The sequence below is a fragment of the Coenobita brevimanus genome, chromosome 97 (genome assembly GCF_032717465.1).
Source record: "Coenobita brevimanus isolate Jiangsu-jjx chromosome 97, ASM3271746v2, whole genome shotgun sequence".
Lineage (NCBI taxonomy): Eukaryota > Metazoa > Arthropoda > Malacostraca > Decapoda > Coenobitidae > Coenobita > Coenobita brevimanus.
Genome location: NC_137050.1, coordinates 7593081 through 7613571, shown reverse-complemented (window position 1 = coordinate 7613571; position 20491 = coordinate 7593081). Strand labels below are relative to the sequence as shown.

The window sequence follows — 20491 nt, the reverse complement described above, 5'->3', positions numbered from 1 at the left end:
AGTGGTGTTCCTCAGGGCTCTGTCCTATCACCAACTCTCTTCTTTTTATTCATCAGTGACCTACTAAGCTGTACCCTATCCACTCATACACTGATGATTCCAACCTTCACCTTTCCATTCGGTTCCCGCAACGCCTATCTCATCAGTTACTTCAACAAACTGGGGTTGAGGCAGTGGCACACCTAATGTCTGACTTGTCTCATATCTTTGACTGGGGTAAAAGTAATGTTGTTTTTAATGCCTGTGAAGGTTTATATCCAAGAGGTGGTTGGGGTTTATTGCTCATGTAATCCCACTCAGGGATGAGTGAGGCTGGTCACTCTCATCTTAAATGCCAGGACCAACTTTCCTAGCCCCGGGCTTCTACGCTCCTCATGGGGCAACGTAGGATTAGATGATGGATGGATGTTTTTAATGCTTTAGAGACTCAGTTCTTTCACCTATCCACTCGACAAAATCTTCCACAAGATTACCCACTAATGTTTAATAATATCCAGCTCAATCCTGCATCGTCCTTAAAAATACTTGGAATTTCACTTTCTCGGGATTTATCTTGGAAATATCATATTACATCTCTTGTAAAATCTGCTTCCAAGAGATTAGGTGTACTAAGCTGACTGTGTACCTTCTTTACTCCTGCACAGTTGTTGACTTTATCGTGGGTTTTATTCACCCCTGTGTAGATTACAACTCTTATGTGTGGGGAGGATCCCCACATACAGCTCTTCTCAACAAGGTGGAGTCAAAGGCTTTTCATCTCATTAACTCTCATTCTCTTACTCGCTCCCTTCAACCTCTGTCTCTTCACTGCACTATTGCATCTTTCTCTCTTTTCTGTCGTTACTTTAATGGTCACTGCTGCACTGAACTGTCTGCTTGCATCCCTCCACCTCTACAACAGGTGTGTAGCACCCATCTGACAACAAACTCTCATCCCTTGTCTGTCCAGCTCTCTAATGCAAGAGTTAACCGTCACTCTCAGTCCTTCATTTATGCAACAGGTAAGCTCTGGATCTGTCTCCCTGTGTCTGTATTTCCAATTTCATATGATCTCCAGTCTTTCAGACACTGTGTCCAGGCATCTGGAAATTATTGGTTCTTGAATTTGGCCCTCTATTGTCTTGTTTTTGCTTTTTCCTTGGAAGGAATAGTATACAAGCTCTTGGCCTTTGGTTCTCTCTTCCTTACATTTAAAAAAAAAAAAAAATCTGTGACTTGGGCTTTGCCTTGTAAACCTGATTTCTGGCCCTCTTGTGTAATATTGATTCTCCATGAAACATCAGAAATTTTCCATGGCAGCACATTCCCTTTTCAGTTACACTCTTAGTGGTCTGGTCTCCCCCTTCTTGTACTGGCCTCACCCTCTCACTTACTCAGTCTCTTGTTCCCATCTTTGCCCTAATTATTAATGCCACTCAACACTTGTCTACTTTCCATCTTCTTTTCATCTGAATCTGTTTTATTTTGTTTCTTTCTCACAGTCACAAAATATGATCAGACATCTACTTCTTTCCCCTGTGTCTCACACCACTTTTTTTTCTTATTTACAATCTTAATTACTTCATCTTTTAGTCCACTGTTACTCATTTCAGCACTATTCTCTTTTTTCCTGCTTCTACCCTCCTATAATATGTCTGAGGATTACTATTTCTTTCTCCTCATTTCACCCCTCCACTCAAGCTTGTGTTTCTTCTATTGCTGCAGCCACAATAGTACAAGCTTTGTGTTTTGCTTACCATCCCTCATTTTCATCAGCTTATCACTTTCTCTCTTCAGGTTTTCTTTCTTCATTTGCATTTGTTTTTTCCTATTAGTTCCATCCTCAGACTGGTATCACCTTTCACATTTTGTTTTTCTCTCAGCCCTAACTTCTTTCAGCTGACTATCCAGTAATGCAATTTTCATGAATAGCATCATAAATACATAATCAATGTTCTTTTTTCCATAAAAGCCTTCAGATCCTTCTAGATCATCAGATTATGTTTATACAATTTTTTTTTTTTTTTTTTTTTTTTTTTTTTTTTCTGGTTTGTTTACTTCTCCTGGGCTCCTTATTGTGTCCTTGATGTCTTTTCATCTTCTTAATTTGAATACATGTGGTTATTTCTTTGGCTCAGCTTATAAGGGCCAGACTACTCAACCATATTAAACTCACAATACAGGGCAGTGCTTAATTCTCACACTACAGTAGTTAATCAGGAAGCTCAAGGAGATGGCGTAGCCGACATCTGCTGTGTATGCTGTCGTCTCAGTATGTGTGTGTGTGTGTGTGTGTGTGTGTGTGTGTGTGTGTGTGTGTGTGTGTGTGTGTGTGTAAGCAGAGTTTTTATTGTGTTGTTTTAACCAGTTCCTCAAAAATGATAAAACAAATTCTCTTAAATTGAACAACTCAGTAGTGTAACTGTGTTTATCTCATTCATCTTAAATGTCGAGACCAACTGCCTAGCCCCGGGCTCCTACGCTCCTCTTGGGGCAATGTAGGATTGGATGATGGATGGATGGATGATTAATAGATCATTGTAATAATAGATGTATTTAATATAATGTGTAGCCCGATCTATCTTTTCTCCTAGCCATCTGTTTTATGTACCTCTCCTTAAACTCTCTAACGTCATTCCCCCAACCTTACCCCATCCTAGACATCCGTAGCCACCATTGTGGCTTGAAAAGAGAGTTGACCAGTGTGTGGTTTGCACTTACATAGAAAACAATGGATTGACAACATTGGCTGTAATAGGTGGAAGTGCTCGTGGGGGTACATCAGAATTCTTGAATAATCTTGAATCATGTCCCTAAAAGAGATCTCAGTGTCTTATTCTAGATCTCTCTACCTCATACGAATGTGAGAAATGGGGTTAGAATAATGATGATATATATATATATATATGAGGGATAGGTATATGTAAGGTAAACCTTGAGACTTTATTGGGGTATAAAAGAAAGAATTCTATCAAAATACTGTGTTTGTAATGCAAAAGATGACTGAAGAGAGTGAGTGGTGACTAGAATCCTTCTTTTATGTGTATTTTCATATTTAAGTGATGACCCCACTGCAGAGGACTTGTGTTACAAACTGCCATATATCATACGGTACTTCCTACAGCACAGGCAGAAAAGGAGGTGGTATTTTTTTTTTCCCTTTGGTATGTGTCATCAGTGTGGTTAAATCCTTGAGTACAAAGATGTCTTTAAATTTTTGTTATTGTTTCAACTCATCCTTTATCATGACATCTTTTAGCTACCACTAGGTGATTTCATTTAGCTTAGAGGAGACCTTGTAGTGAAGGGATTAAAGAGCCATATTACCTAATATGGATGTTGGAATTGTGATTGGATTATGATCTATTTCAGGTAATGCAAATGTTGAACCTTGATAACCATAATTAACCCTCTCTCGTATGATAAGTTTTGGTAAGTTTTATGGTGCACGATTTTATCTGCCTGGCCGCCCAGCCTGGCTGCCCGTGCACGGCAAATAACACGTATTCTCCGCCTTATTTTCGCCACCCAAACATCAATATACTGCAATGAAGTCTATCTCATCTTATGCGTCGATATTTGTTCTGGCTGATGAGCACCACAAAAAAACAGGAAAACACGAATAAAACATTAGGCGGCCATGAATAAACATTTCGCTACATCAATTTCACTTCCCAACATCACCATTCGAATGCTTTCCGTCATACAGGAATTTCATCAGCTTTCTAATGAGAAAATCTGGTTGTGATACGATTTGTAGTTTTCAAGAAAATAGCCAAAAACTGAAAGCCATTTTTGAAAAAATTCAAGGAGCTTTTAAGAACTTTTCTTGCACACCTTATGTTTTTATTGCATAATATTATGCAGAATTTCATGAGCTTTCTTATGAGCACCCGCTGGTTTTGATACGCCTCATAGATTTCGAGTAAATCACCAAAAACGACTGGGTACTCACGACCGTGCGTCACTTTCCTGATGCGCACACAATAATCGTTATATTCGTTCCATTTCATCAGAGATATTATATTGTTATGTCCTGAACATACATAGAATTCACTGATCTTTATCATGGTTCTTGTGGGAAATCGATAGGTACAATAGTTTTGGAGTAATTGGAGGACAAACGTAGAATACTCCTCCTCGCTTGCAGGCAAGATAAAAACATTCTTTCTCTGCCTCACCCACACCTACATATTTTCGCTCGTTAGGTTTTATTATTTTCTTTTTTTAGTCAAAGTATACACGTAAAATATCATAAAGTTTTTGATAGTGCTTTCAGAAACTCGACATGACCACTATTCTTTTTGCTAGGTACTGATACTGAAGCTGAACTTTCTTCCATCTCATATGTGTGTAAGTAAAAAACAATACTTATTTGTGTAAAAAATTTAGAACCATAGAAATAGATCAATATGCAAATCAGCAAAATACGGATAACTCACTTCCTCCAGAGGTGTTGAGATGCTGGCAGGAGTGTGAAGGATTGCTGGAAGATGAGGAGTTATATAGTGTGTGAGTGTGTTTGTGTGTGGGTGGGTGGGTGGGTGAGTGTGTGTGCGTGTGTGTGTGTGTCTGTGGCTGTGGCGTATTTTCTTCTCTCCATGCTATATGTTTCCCTAAGACACATGCGATGATGCACACAATAGATCTCTCCGTGAACATTCACTGCATGACATACGTATATATATGTGGCTATGGCTTATTTCTTTTCTCTGATACTTGCGCTATGTTTTCGTTAAGTCACTCAGCGCATGCAATATTTCTCAGTGAACACTCGCTACACTATTTTATACGTATGTTTCACACTAAACCATACGCAATGTAGCACAGTCTGAGATTGGTACAATACCTTTTCACTGAAGTCAATGACTGTGTGGCGTATTTGTTGTCTCTGATACTTGCGCTAGTTTTGAGCTAAGTCAGTCAATGCGCGCAATATTTCTCGGTGAACACTCGCAGCACTACTTTATACGTATGTTTCACATTAACCATAAGCAGTATAAAACACTATCACATGATTCCATCTCAACCTCCTCTATTATTCCCTTTCCAACTCTATGGTGTACGTGATAGCTTGTTTCCTTAGCAACTGTTGCATATCTCTGTGGCGTACATAATGCCTGCTATGGTAGGTCAGTTATTTCACCAATCCAGGCACTATATATTTCACAAATATAAGTATTGGCTTCACTATAAAAACAGTAAAATACTCTTCATTTATGGGCAGGGTGAAGGAGAGTGGAAACCCTGTTATAACAAACGAGACTCCTGCCTGAAGGCCTAACGGCTGATAACAGGCCTTGATGCTTTACAAACAATATATCTATGTTCCATAGACACAGTCGCTTCACATTATAGTAAAAAACACTGTACAATCACGATATTTCAAAAATGGTTTCTGCCTCGGGTGGGAGGGGGGAAAATGGTGGGTTTAAAGGGATGACTGACAGCTCCACAACCCTCCAGCCCAGCTAGTCGTGAGAGACTGAGGTTTTTCTGCTATGCATTGTCTCATCAGAGCAATCACAGTGTTGCCAGTGCCTTACTTTGGGACAGACACGCGCCCACTAGAACGCGGCCTGCAGTCCTAATGGACCCGGGTTCAAATCCTGCTGGAGCAGGGAACAGTTTAAGGATTTGAATTTCATGAATATCAGACTTTACTGATCTACCAGAAGACCCGCTGACATGTCGTAAAAATACCTCCGCTAATACCAATACACCAGTCCTGTATGAGACAGCCCTAGCATGTATTCCGTATGGACGGTGGGTGTTAGTGCCGAAATGGTGACATGTAGAGGTGTACGGTACGTAGGAGGACTACTTGGCCTTGAAAGCAGGCTGTGAAGCCTATGCCCAGAGTCGGTCACACACACACAAAAAAAGGGGGGGGGGGGCAGAAACTTAATTTTTGGCAATTTTTTTTGTGCTTTGGAACGCGATTCGTGTGACTGTGCTCCTTCATACCAAACCACATGGAACAAAATTTGCGTGACTGTGCCGGAGAGGGTTAATTGTATGACAGGTATTAAATAGTCCATTACTAGATTTCTGTTATGTGGTACTGTACCACAACAGGCTGGAGGAACAGGTGCGTGTGCTGGTGGCTGAGAGGCGGGCAGTAGAGGAACAGCAGCGGGCAGAGAAGGAGGCGGTGGAAAGAGCGTACATCAGCAAGTTGCAGCAGTATCAAGCCACTCTTGCAGCTCTTGACACTACCACCCTTGCTGCACCCTCAAATCCACCTAAGGTCAGTACACCATACACCATACCACCATTTACTTGTGACCACCAGTCTTTGTATCTCTGGGCTGTTAATGTGATTTATTACAGTTGTACAGTACTAGTCTTTTTCATCTAAACTTCTTGGGACATACCTTGTCAGAGTGTTGAAATCAACCCATTATTAAAGAGGATGTCACTTTATGTTTTATTCTGGTCACTGCTTTTGATTAAAGTTTTCAGTTGTTGGTTTAATTAGGATAAGTTGAATGTTTTCAGGTTTTTTCTGCATCAGTATTCATATACTTTAATTGAAATAGAATATTAGTACTTGTGTTTACCGTGCTGAAGGAAAGCAGGTCCTTAATAATGACTGATAACAATATGTAAGGTGTGGGCCTTCGTAGCAAGTGCTGTGATGTACTTGAGTGATGTAAAATATAGTAATGTACTTGCAAACAGTCATAGTTTCTATGTTCATTTTTTGTTATCTTGAACTTATGTTAATGTTTTATGATTTTTACCTATGAAAGAGCTGATCTCATCCTAAGACCTTACCTTCACAAGTTGAGAAGTTACGTTTGTGGCTTGGGATCCTACAGGCAGACCTTTGCTGTGTGGTAATACCATTGTGCTCACAGTTCCAACTTGCCAAATTAATAAGAACTGCAGTGTTTTTGTCATACTCAGTGAAAGAAATGTTGTTGTAGTTTATGTTTGTCTGTCTTTCGGTCAGTGAGGAAAGATCTCTGTGAAGACAGTGAAAATTGCACTATTGAAATTACAGTAGAATGTCTTTAGTCCGGACTGTATGGGGGGAAGGGTTGTCCGGATCAGCCGATTGTCCGAGCTGTCAGGGGGATCTCCAGCCCATGCAAAAAATATTTTTTACATACAGTATTTGTTCATTGATTTCACATATACGAGTACACTCGACCCTCGATTTGGCGGACCCCTATTTCCCGGATTTCGGATTTCCCGGACACGGGCTGAGGCCAGACAATATTATCAATTGCCAGACAAATGCCTGTACAAGTCCAGGATTCTCAACAAAAGTCCAACCATTATTCTCTCATATAAAAGTATAAGCAGTCTGCTGCACAACACAGTATAATTTTAGCAAGGTTTTGACTCAATAAAGGCCAGTTGTAACTCACACAAGAAATTATTTTCGTTCATGAAACGCATCTTGGCCACCAACCTGCTTCACGCCATCAGCTCCTAACTCGTGGCAGTATCCCATTTGTCTCTTACATTTCTCAAATGCCACTATAAATAGTTTATTGCATAACATAGTAAAGTTTAAGGGATGCTTGAACACGATAAAATTTATAGGTAGTTAAAAGGAATATTTTCTTACGGACGAAGTCAATGGGATCCATTCCTACTCACTTAGCTCACCCTACTCGGTGTGGCTAAATACCGAATCGGCACTTTTCACTGGTAAATATTTTAATTTTTTTCGCCACAGTGGCTCATACATACGTAATTATCTGAAATCACTTTAAAAATTTTACTTAATATCTATCTATCTATCTATTGCCAGACGCCACAATCCCGTAAGGGGTGGCCATTTGACTTTGAGTTATTTGTTTTATGGGGAGGGGCACTAATTTTACTTAATATAACTTAATTTAAAAATTAGGTTTCAGAGCTAAAATGCATGAACGTTAGCAGATATTTCCCCTTCAGATTGTGGGTGTTTTGTATCTTGGTCAGCTGATGAGTGGTTGGCCAATGTTAGCAGATATTTCCCCTTCAGAGCGTCAGCACACCTTGACAGACTTGTATTTTGCATAAATATTTATTCTGAGTACCAAAAAAATGTATCTGCATTGTAAATTGATATTTATCCAAAACAAACGTCCATCAGGGTGAGTTGTTAGGCTTGAGGCAAAACACTTATGCTAACTTTAAGAAATTTTCTCTCTGAATCCTCAGTTTCTATTAATAATTAAGCACAAATTTTTGACTGAATTTCAAATAATTAGGTGTGCAAACCTATATGATGATAAAGATTAAACTATTTTCCAATTAAAATTGCCGATTTGGTCCAAGCTTGCTTGTTTGTATCTCTGTCAGTTGATTAGTGGTTGGCTGACTTTGTGGTGCTCCATTCCTTGCTCGTTTTCCTCTTTTTCCTCAGCATTCTGATCTTCTATCATACTCTCTACATTCTCTTCAACAACTGTTTAAACAATCATTCTCAGGGTTGTAGCTAGCAAAATACAGCTATTGTGTCAGTTATTATTATTGTTATTGCGTCAGTGTTATTATTTTATGTACCGTGTATGTTAGTTATGTTGGGATAGGTAGCCTACATTCCAGAATGCTCTAGATTATCGGAATAATTGCCGGACAATATTTGAGAATTCGGACAAAGTATGGTAATAGTCCAGGGAATGGTATGTGGGGCCGGACTTTTGCTATTCCCTGACTGGTCTACTCCCCTTTGAGTCCGGCAAATCGAGGGTCGAGTGTATGTGTGTGTGTGTGTGTGTGCATGAAAATAACTGAACGAAGTTTGTAGCATTGTTATGTAGAGGTAAGGGCAAGACAGGGATCTATAGTGTAAATTATGGTCAGTAAAGGAATAAAGCCCATGTAGGATTTGAAAATGGCCTAAACATCATTATCCATTGCACTATTTTCAGGCCCATCTTTGCTTACATGGGGTAATGTAAAGAATTATTAAAAAGTCTTGTGATGGCATCTGCTACAACCATCATGTGTTTATATGCCTGTCGTCAAGTGGTTGTGTGGATGAACCAGTCACTCACGCAACTGGTAAGTCTTTTCATCCAGAACCACCGAATGCCGATCTCCTCCAGTTTGCATTCTTTATTTTCCTATTTTCAGGGTGGTAAGTGACCTTTTCCTGATGAAATTTTCTTCATTATTATCATCATGTTCCTTAAGGCATAACAACTATTGTTTGCTTACGGCATGATGGAAGAAATGTACTCTGGATTTCGTTTCCAATGTCTCAACTGGAGGTTAGGTTAGGTTAGGTTTGGTTAAATTATTAGGTACAGTTAAGTTAGGTTAGGTTCAGTTAAACTGTTAGGTTAGGACAGCGGCATTTGGTGAAAAGACCTTCCCCACGCAGCTTCCTCACACCAGACAGACAGACTCATAGACTTCCACAATTTATAAATTATCTTTGTACTCATTTTAAAATCTGAACGTAACACTCGATCAGAGTTATTTTACAATGTAGTCTTCGCAAAGTACTGTTAAGCTCTCATGTATAGCAGACATCTTAGTGTTTAATAACAGAATGAAAAGCTTAAGCATGATAATAGCCAGTTTACTGTGGTGTACTGCCACACCGTCATCGTGTGGCAGGTGTGGAGGGTTGCTGTGGGAACCAAGTAAGTGCCTCACCCAACAGCGTTCACAGACATTTTCGTAATTTACTTTTTTTTTTCTTTTGTACCAAGAATTACTGTTTGTCCATCAGAATGTGCTAGAATCTGTTTAAACCAAAATTTATCAAGTACAGTAATCATCAGCACCAAAATTTTTTGGCACGAAATTACAAACAAAACTGCTGTGGTGGCAAAAGGTGATTAGTAGTGGACTGTGTAGTGATTGAGCACTCATGCCTTGCACTGGATAGGGAAAGTCTGCTGAGAGTTTACTAACCCCTCCACAATTTATGAAATAACACAAAGCACTGCGCACGATCACTGCTGTACGTACCATTTATAAATAATCTAGTTTGAGTCATGTCCGATGGCAGCTTTAGAGTTTTTCTTTTACTTTCACCACATTCACTGTAATGCCACACTTTAAAGCAAGCTGCCTAATATTCCTTTTGTTTTTCTTGATGCTTGATACACTTTGATTGTCGATACCACACTTTTACTGCGAGTTTTCCTGCAGAAACACCAGCTTCAATTTATCACTATCAGCATTACGTAATGTTACATGCTTCCTCTGGACACCTTTAGGCTTTCCAGAGGCTCCATTTGCATTAAGAGCCATGGGAAGGAGCACTGACTCTTGAAATACTGTACAGGAAAAAAAAATAAAGGTGAACTAGTTGATGGTACAAATGCTCGTGTAAGTTTAAACAGACGGGCCCTCTTTGTGACCTAGCATGATCTGAGACCAAACAAATGACAGTCGCTTTCCGCCCCACAAGAGAAAATGGTTTTAGAATTATTTTAGACATATTTTTGGAATTCATATTTTTAAAAGTCTGTCCAAATTAACCAAAATCCAGACTAAAGGGGTCTGAACCAAAGAGTTTCTACTGTAGTTTCAAAAGAATTACCTTAGCTTATTATATTTGAGCTGCATAAATGATTGTACTACTATTACCCAGGACAACTCTTTCATTGATAAGGAGCCTTAAGGATGAAGAGGAAAAGTTCATAGGCATGCATATATTGATAGTATAGACTTCTGAAACCTTGACTTGCTAGAGGTTTTCTTCTGTTGAAACTTTTGGTGGTAGTCAGAATAAAATCATTAAGTGTATCCATTGCCATGGAAAAATGTCAGTGGCAAAATTTACCAAATGGTACTGTACTTCTATTGGTGGTATTTGTTCTTAGCTGTAACATTAAGTATGGTAACATCTTTACTGGGTTTGTCTCTTTGTTGTCTAATGTTTTAGCTTAGCTTTCAATATATTCCATAAGGTAGCAAGTTTTACTATACTGTAATGCAACAGAACATCTCATTTCAGTTTCCCTAACTTAACCCTGTAACCTTGGTTGAAAGTAATACAGTTTCCATGTATTAATCAGTTTCAGTATCTAACCATTAACCGTATGTGTGTGTGTGTGTAATTCACCGTGTCGGTCAGGATCACTTGATGGTCGTGATCGTCAGCTTTTTCCTTCCCGGAAGGGAGCTGAGAGCTCATATAGTCCGATCTAAGGGCATCACGTTCAGTGCTGTGCAGCCATGTGATTCTTACTTTGGCACTTGAAAGTGTACAAAGAACACAAGGTTTCAGCAATACTTTTCTAATACTTTTTCCATGTAGACATTATGATCTTTTCAAAAGTTTACAGACTATAAAGGTTGCTAGGGTCACTTTCTCGAGGAAGTGACAGCTGGTGATTTTATGCTGACAGACTGGACCCCATTGTGATATATCATAGATCATAATGATCATAAGTAGATAATTTCTTTATTGGATATTAAATCAAGATGTTAAAACCTTTTTTTTTTTTTTTTTTTTTTTTTTTTTTTTTTTTTTTACCAACAAAGTTGGATGGAGGTTATGTATTCACCTGTTTCTAGCTGTTTGTGTTCAAGGTACAGTATCTCAAAAAGTTTTTATCAGATTTCATTGTAATATGGTGGATAGGTGAGCAGTGGGACAAGGAAGAATTGATTAGATTTTGAGATGGATCCAGATCCAGATGCGGGAATAAATAATAAATTTTACTGGAACAGACAGGGGTTTGTACTCACAGATTTTATAATTGGGCAGACCAAGACTGTAGAATTAATTGACTGGGATCATAAAGGTATTCCTCTGGTAGGAAAGAGGAACCACAGCAGTAAATCATAAATGTTGACAGTGGTAGAGTTATGAACTCCCTGAGTGCTTCCTGGCATTGATAATTCCACCTGGGGATCCAGAAGGCATTGGCTAGACAAAGTTTTTTTTTTTTTTTTTTCTCCAGGGAAACTCGTAGCAGAGTTGTAATTATATTTGTTTTTTTCAGTATTTCTGTCTAGATACAGCAATAAAATCATCTAGTGGTGAAGTTTCAGTGATCTTGATCTGTGTTAGAAAGTACCTATTAACCCCAGCAATATTCTGATGCATTTGATTGGTTTATTCTTGCAACTTTCAGACAGTTTTATTCAGCTTATGGGACTCATCTTCTAATGAAGGGAAGAAGGGTATATTTAACCTCTACAAGTAGAAACTTCACCAGATCCTGTTTAAAAAATCTGCCACTAGGTTTGCTTCCGTCGCCCAGCTCTGATGCGAGGTAGGCATTGAAAAAGTAGCCAGTGCATAATTTCTTTTTAATTTTTACACGAAGTAAAACACCTCAAACCATATTTTACTCCTCAAATTACCCAGATGGCAGGATATGCTACAAAGAATTTACAATGTGGGAGCCCTTTGATTATATATAATGTATTATAAGCGTCATTTTGTAAACTCAGCTTTCATCAGTTTACTCGTCTCTGTAAGCATAACATAGAGACAAAACCAAGGCAATTTTACTAGAACCATCCATAAAGCAAGATAACAGTGATTAAAATATTTGTCATTCATTAGTATCCACAAAAGAAAATAGATATTTAGCTGCATATTTAGCAGCACCTTTCGATATGCTGCCCTGTCTGACGTATGACTTTTCCTAACAGTAAGGATCTGTTGGACATATTGGTCATCTTGGTAACCAAAGTCTAACACAAATAATTCTTTTAAATGTTTCCCTGGCTCCACTGCACAGTTTGGTAAGTTTACACTTCAACTCCTCGTACTCTGTTATGGTTATACTGTCGTATCGCACTGCCGTGTGTTTGGATTAATGTGGCTGATTCACCAACTAAGCAATCGTTCAGTAGATTATTTTCAGTGGAACTGCTTACTTCTTTAAAGCATGCTAAAACACACACATCAGAAGTCCTGAAGGTAATCTCCTTTTGCTAACTGCACACGATTTATACATATATATGTAAACAGACAGCACACCATTTTAGTCCCCAAGCTAAGATTCTCTGAAAGCCTGGTTATTCTTTCCTTACAGGTACATATATATGCGCTTGATTGAATAGGAAAAAATATTCCTATAAATAGCAGTATTATTATAAACTTAGTATTAGGTACAATTTCACAGGTCTTTAAAACCCTCCCAAAATATTTAATCGAGGCTGGGCAACGCTAGACCACCTGGTGGCAGACCTCTGAAACAGGGTTTGGTGAAGCCTCAAATTTGAAGTGTCTCCTATACTGTGTGTGTGTGTGTGTGTGTGTGTGTGTGTGTGTGTGTGTGTGTGTGTGTGTGTGTGTGTGACAGATACACAGTATAATACCAGTATAATTCATCTACGGATTTAAGGTTAAAGTGGTCTAGTTTCAAAGTGTAGAAGGAATAGTTGATAGCATGTAAAATCACTGTGGAAATCTTTGTTCTTTGTACCATTGCCAAGCATCAGTGTGGGGGAAACCTAGTGTGGCAACAGTGAACTGTTGATACTGAGTAAGGCACACTGATTATCTCCTTAGCTGTATCCAAGTCCAACCTTCTAAGTGTAGAAGGAATAGTTGATAGCATGTAAAATCACTGTGGAAATCTTTGTTCTTTGTACCATTGCCAAGCATCAGTGTGGGGGAGACCTAGTGTGGCAACAGTGAACTGTTGATACTGAGTAAGGCACACTGATTATCTCCTTAGCTGTATCCAAGTCCAACCTTCTTCCTCAGATTTATTTTTATTTTAGAAGCCTCCTAGATATCCTTACTTATTCCCATTTGTCTTTCATGTATCAGGAACCTCTTCATGTTAATTTGTTGCGGCAGGTAACTTCAGCCTACTGGGATACACTTATTTTTAGTGTGATTTTTCTTTTTTCGAGCAGTTAAAAGAAAATGACTAATACTTTTCAAACTCTACACTTACTCTTTCAAGTGCCAGTCTTCTTTTAATGCACATTACATTCCATCCATGTATTGTCCTGCCCTTTATTGTTATGTCTTGAGGTTACACATCTGAGGGAAACTAATATACAGTAGTAGTTCAGTGACAGAGAAGGGATGGTTGTGCTATTTCACTAATGTTTGCATGGTTTTGGAAAATGTAGATATTTACCTTAACTTCAGCACTAGGATGTATTCTATATTTTATTCTTCCTATGAACAGATGGTTTTACTGAAATTTGGAGAGGTTTTTCATACTTCCAGGGTTTGTTGTATCCTTCATGAGCTTTTCATTGTAAGGGACATCTTATAAGCTGAATAAAATTTTCAGGTAGTAGACAGACCGTAATAGAAATCCATGGGCCAGAAGGATTAATATTTTTCAAGTTGTTTCAACTGTGGAAAGTATATCAGAAATAATGTTTAGCCAATTCTTCGCTTGAAATTTTACATATGAGGGTGATATTCTCCTTCTTTTCATCATGTCCTGAAAAACATCACTGTGCCCTTAACTACATTTCTCCACCTATATAAAACATACATGCATATATATATATATATATATATATATATATATATATATATATATATATATATAATTTAACAGGGAAATTATTGGTAGTAGTTTTAATCTCATTGTACCATTGGAAAGCTCATTTTTTTTTTTTTTTTTTTTTTTTTTTTTTTACTGAACAGAGGAAGGACAAACAAATGAGTAGAAAAAATAATCAGTACACCATGTTACTGGTGTCCTCCATTCATAAAATGTCTGTAATATTTGGACTTGAATTGTTGTAGGTTGAAGTTTGAAGGGAAACAACTCTGGGGAAGCGAGTTCCAGAGAGATACAGTATATAGCAAATACTACATACACTCTCAGCTCTGGAAGTTTTTTAACTATTAACACTAAAAATTTTTATGCATTTTTTAAAATGGAGCATTAATGCAGTTACATAGAAAATTAAAAAGAAAAATAAGGTGCACATTCGTGGTGGAAAAAATAGTGCTAAGAATAATCTTGCTCCCTCTTCAGTTTGAGGGACTTAGTGAGAATGATTTGCAACACAGGAGACGTACAGTGCATGAAGGGGTTAAATTGTTCAAAAGATTTTAGGCCCTAATTAATGTGTGGCATTGCTGATACATCTGTATTTGACAAACATATTTTTCTTTCATGGTAAGAAGAGATCTATGGTAGGTCAATTTTAAGATTTTATTGATGTTAATTGAGTGTGAAGGTGCACATTTTGGTGTTCTAGATTACAGTGTACATGGTAGAAGTTTTGTGTAGTTTGTAGCAGAGTAGATCACAGAAGATATGGCTAAATATGTGGAACAATGTCTGTTTTATCTTTTTTTTTTTTTTTTTCTGTATTTTTTCTTAATTGTTATACTCAGTATTTTTTCTTAATTTCAATATTCTAAGGTCATTGCCAATTTTAGCCAGAGGTGACATAGTTTTTTATTATAATTATTTGTGCTGTACTGTGTTCAGAGCTAAATGCTTGTGCTAGAGTAAGTTAGCAGAGTTTGATTTATATTGCTCAGTAAATGTCTTGTCCTTTGTTGTGATTTAGTAAAGTATATCCCTGTATATCATATCTTGATTTAACTTTTCATCTTCACCTAATACTTTAACAAGGTGCTTTACTCAGAAACTTGATGCATTTCTAATTGAGTAATTCGTAATATGTACTATTTGTTAAAAAAATAAATAAATAAATTTCAGGATATACTTCAACAGTTATGATTAGATAAGGCAGTAATGTTTTGTGTCATGATTAATTTGCTTCATAATGGAAATTGAGAGTTTTAACAATTCTCCTCCTTCCCTGTGTGAAAGTGGGGAGCAAATTATGGCATACAGAGAAAGGTAAGGAATAAGATGAAAGTGCATGAATTTCAAAATTTAATCAATCATATCCTTGTGGATACACAGTTGGTAAATGTATTTTGGTTCGGTTTGCCGATGTTCTGCATTACTTGCAGAAAGTTTCTGAATTAGAAGGTACACTTGATATTATGACATGCATTTAACAACCCTTTCATGTGTGTAGATATTGTACTGTAGATTCATCTGTGTAATTTGTACTGTCATCATCAGCTTTTGTAATGTCGCAAATTCTGTGGTATGACCTTACTTTGACACAGGTTTACTTTTGAACTCTTGATTAGAACTAATAACTGTAGCAGTCCCTGTGTACTGTAAGAGATGATCAGAAGAGGAATGTGGTAATCTCATCAACCAGCATATGTTACACAGGTAGCCAGGTAACTTATGTGACACTGGAGATGAATGAGGTTTAATCTGAGACTTTCTCTGTACTCTGATTTTTATCCCTAGTTAGAGTAAAGAGCAATTCTTAGTATTTCTACACTTCGTGTGAGTGAGAAGAGTTGGGTAGGAATAATGAAGTGAACATTATTCCTTTGTGGGCCATAGGTTTCCCTCTACTGAGTATAATTTCCTAACAGTAGTTATTGCTGACTGTGAAACTTCAGGATGTCCTTGTTTTATATGAGGATGCTTGTGAAAATATAATCCATCACATAATGATTTACTCTATATTGAGTCAGTTGTAACATGGGTCAGTGAGAATACATTTTTTACCTATGGTCACTCTGACTCACCCGACAGTCTAAAAATGATTTTCCAACTCATCCTAGCTGGTTGTTATTTTACTTCATGAAAGTTCACTTTTTTTTTTTTTTTTTTTTTTTTTTTTTATCACCAAAAATAAGTATGAAAATTAGTTTCCAACACCTCAGCTGGTAGGTATTTCACTTCGCTGCACTTCACTTGCTGCATGAACTCGAACACCACACCACTGTTCAATTACTGATGCTAACTCACCTGATAGTGACTGAATTCAAAGGCCATCTCGGAACAAGCAAATTTCGGTAACTTTGCATATTGGCGATCATTAAAGTGAAAACAGCAATTGTTACATTGTACTTCGACCAGTGAGGGTTTGTACAGACCATAATGGTCGTCTAAGCAAAAATGCTGTTGTGTATCAAAAACAGGCCCTAACTTTTGAGTCATCGTGTGATTCTTTGCGTGGCGGATAATCGTAAAACGAGGGTCTGTTGTGCCAGTCCGTTAGTGCCAGGGTTCAGATCCTGGTGCAGGCAGCTGGAGCCACATGATACATAACACCTAGCGGTATTAACTGGTAACTTGGGTGGTATAGTAGCATTGTATTCCAGAACATTGGGTGAATAAACCACCACAGACTCAAAAAGCTAAGTTATGGAGATGAGCACCATAGCTAATTGCCTCATGGCATCTACCCCAACCTGTGCCTTAATAGCAGAAAAATCTTCATGTCATCAGTTTCCTGGGAAAGTGTTAAGAAGACTGTCAAGCAAAGGAGGTTGTATGATATCACCTGTGGGGACTACCTCCTTTTGACGAGGTACAGTATCGGAAAATCTATTAGATGAATGGTTTGAAAATTTAAATTAGTTTATTGTAGAGTATAGCAGAAATTACTTCAACTTGTTCCTTTCATGATTATTAAGTTCAGAGTGACAGTACACACATGAAAGGGTGAGCTTAATTTATTAAAGTCAGAGCAGCATGGCATAGATAAGACATAAAATCCACTCTGAGCGTGTTTTCATTTTATAATCCACCTGATAAACATAAAGTTACATATGATTTTCTTTTTTTTCCAGCCCACCATGGTTGGGTAGTCAAGTGATGTCACTTCTTTTTCATTATTCTTCAGCATCCATTTCTATACAATGCTTAACACATTTATAATTCCTCACTTTCCCAAGTTTTGTTATTCCTCACTGCATTTATCCTTTCATTTTTGGCCATATGCATTTCCCCATTCTAAGATTCTGTGAAGTACTATATTTCCTTGTTATGCTGAATTATTCCTTATATATTTGTCATTGTATGTACTGTTTTTGTAATTTCTTTATTCCATCATGCTATTCCTTTAGTTCCGTTCTGTTCCCCCTGACTATGTACTTCATCATGCACAGCAATGAACTCTTAACTTTCTGCGTCTTTCCTATCTTTTACATTTACCTCTCATAATTCTCTCTAGCCTGTCATCCTTCAGATTTTTCATTCATGGCCCCTTAATATAGTACAGTAAGTGACAGTACAGTTATATTACAAGGTAGGGCAGGAGTGACATCACACCTCAGCATCTTTAGTTGCTTAATTCTGTTTAAAATGCATTTATGGCAAAACTTCATCCACCTTTTTTGTTCAGAATGTCATTGGTTATTAATATTAAAGTTAACTTCCACATCATTTGTAAATACAGGTGTTAATACCTGACAAGACTGATGAGGCCCTGACTTTAAATATTTCATTTTAAAGTTTTAGTCCAAATATATTTTGATTCATTATAATTTTATTCATCATTATTTACATTTTTACAAATTTTGCTTTCTCCCTCGTTTATTATATTCTGATATTCCAGGCACAGGTAAAACACATGAGAGGCAAGGCCTTGTTGTAAGCAGCAGTGCATTCCCGTACATACTAGACATACCGGTACAGTACTAACCTAGTGCCATGCCCCTGCCACAGGTAGCAGAAGAGAAAAACGAGCAGAGTAATGGTGGTGAAGTTTTATCGGATGCGTGGAGCGAACTTTGTGGTGATGGTGGTGGTGTCGGGGATAGTAATGGTTGTGTGGTGCAGGTGCTGGTTGAGCGGTGCCGCACGCTAGAGCAGGCCAACAAAAAACTGCAGGAGGAGGCCCGGGTGCAGCAACGGCAATACGAGGTGTGTCTGGATCGTGTAGCTACACAAGTGGTCCAGGCTCTCCTTTCACAAAAGGTTAGGAATACTGCTTTTATCAAAACCATTTTTTCTTTCTGTAGTTTCTTTCTTTTCCATCACTAATATCAGTTATGATGTACTGTAATGTCCTGTTAGATTACTTCTGATCTTCCTTGATTATTTTGTGATTATTGTCATTGTAGTTGTTTTTACTTATTTTGGTAATTTTGTTAATCATTTTTGAAGTATTAACACACTTCATATATATAGGCATTTATATTATAATTTTTTTTTACTTTTCCAGCTCACCTATGTACAGGAGTGATTGATAGAGATAGAATAAATAGCTTCATACATGGGTGGTTGGGAAATGGAAAAGGTAGAGATTAGTTTGTAATTCAGGAATTAGTAAACAGAGTAGGTTTAAGTGAAGTTAATATGGTTAGTCAGCTGGAAAAATTGGGAGAAGATGAAATGATGAACCAGGTATACAAACTGGCATGGAAAGTGGGTAAAGATCCAAAATATTAGTGAAAGACCTTTATTATTTTGGTTTCTTTCAGTGTGAAGGTAGGAGAAGCTAAGAAGTGTGTTGGAGCCATCAGGGAAGTAGTATTTCTGCTATACTGTACATGGCAAGGTATTTTGGTTATAGTTATACAGGTTTTCCAGTTCTTATCACACCCTTTTTTGGCCATCAATACCCAGTTTCCAGCTTAGCCATGCCTTGAAGTGGCAAAAATATGATACCATAATTTGTATTACAATTGCGTCCCGGTATGCGATGGGGTTACGTCCAGAGAAAACCCATTCGATTTCAGTTTATTGTTTACCAAAATTGATGTGGGTTCATTGGGGATAGGAAAGTGGGGGCCAAGACCATGGAACTTATCTCTCCATCTGTCTGTCTGTCTGTCTGTCTCTCTCTCTCTCTCTCTCTCTGTCAATAGCCAGATACCATAATCCTGTAAGGGGTGGCCACAAACAAATCGCTCCCATGTTACCCTGTTCCCTTCCATTTTGCCACCTTTCCCTCTAACTTACACCCCCCCCCCATCTCATATGACACGCTATTCCATCCCTCCATCTCATCCTTGATCTCCCTCCCCCCCTCCCTTCCACCTCATTCATATACACTTGGTTAATCTCTCACTCTCCATCTTCACATAGCTAACTCACCTGAATATATTTCTCCCACATCCATACCACAATTCTCCTTCACTTCCTTATTTGTCAGTCTGTCTCTCCATTTAACCCCACATGCTCCCCTCAGATAACTTATTTCCACTGCTATGACTCTTGTTTCCCATTAACAGTGTCCAAACTTTGCTTTCATATGTTAAAGTGGGGATCACAATACTGTCTTGCAGTGAGTCTTTTTTTTTTACTTCCCTGCTCACTTCTTTTCATATTACTACTTTCAGTGATCCAACAACCTGTCTTCCCTTATGTACCCTTTCAAGTGCTTCATCCTGACACATAACACTACCCAAGTACTTAAATGCACTCACATTTTCCATTTCCTCATTATCCAGCCTCACTATGCATTAAGTGACTACATTTCTCTCAAAGATGACAACTTTACTCCTCCCATCATTCACCTTTGGATTCTGTTTCTTGCATACTTTCCCAGACTCATTCACCAAGCCTTGCAGTTCCCTTTCGTCCTCACCTAACAATACAGTATCACTTGAAAACAACAGAATGGAAGTTTCCAAATGCTGCCCTCTCACATTAGGGCCACTCCAATATCCCCTACCCTACCTTGTATCTCTTTTGGAACTCCATCCATATACAAACTGAACAGCCATGGAGACATGACAACCCTGTTTCAGTCCAGCATTCATATAGAAAAATTCACTCGGTTCACCATCCAATGCAACCCTAGCACCGACATGTACAAGATCTGT

At 38.0% G+C, this 20491-nt stretch overlaps 1 protein-coding gene across 1 annotated transcript in view; it reads left to right on the top strand.

The window, feature by feature from the left end:
* LOC145413817 (uncharacterized) overlaps positions 1 to 20491 on the top strand; it is a 79776-nt gene that overhangs the window by 20287 nt on the left and 38998 nt on the right. Inside the window, exons 4-5 of the mRNA XM_080283479.1 lie at positions 6058 to 6229; positions 18387 to 18638. Of these exons, the coding sequence (XP_080139605.1) occupies positions 6058 to 6229; positions 18387 to 18638 (424 nt within the window). The remainder of the gene's footprint in view (positions 1 to 6057; positions 6230 to 18386; positions 18639 to 20491) is intronic.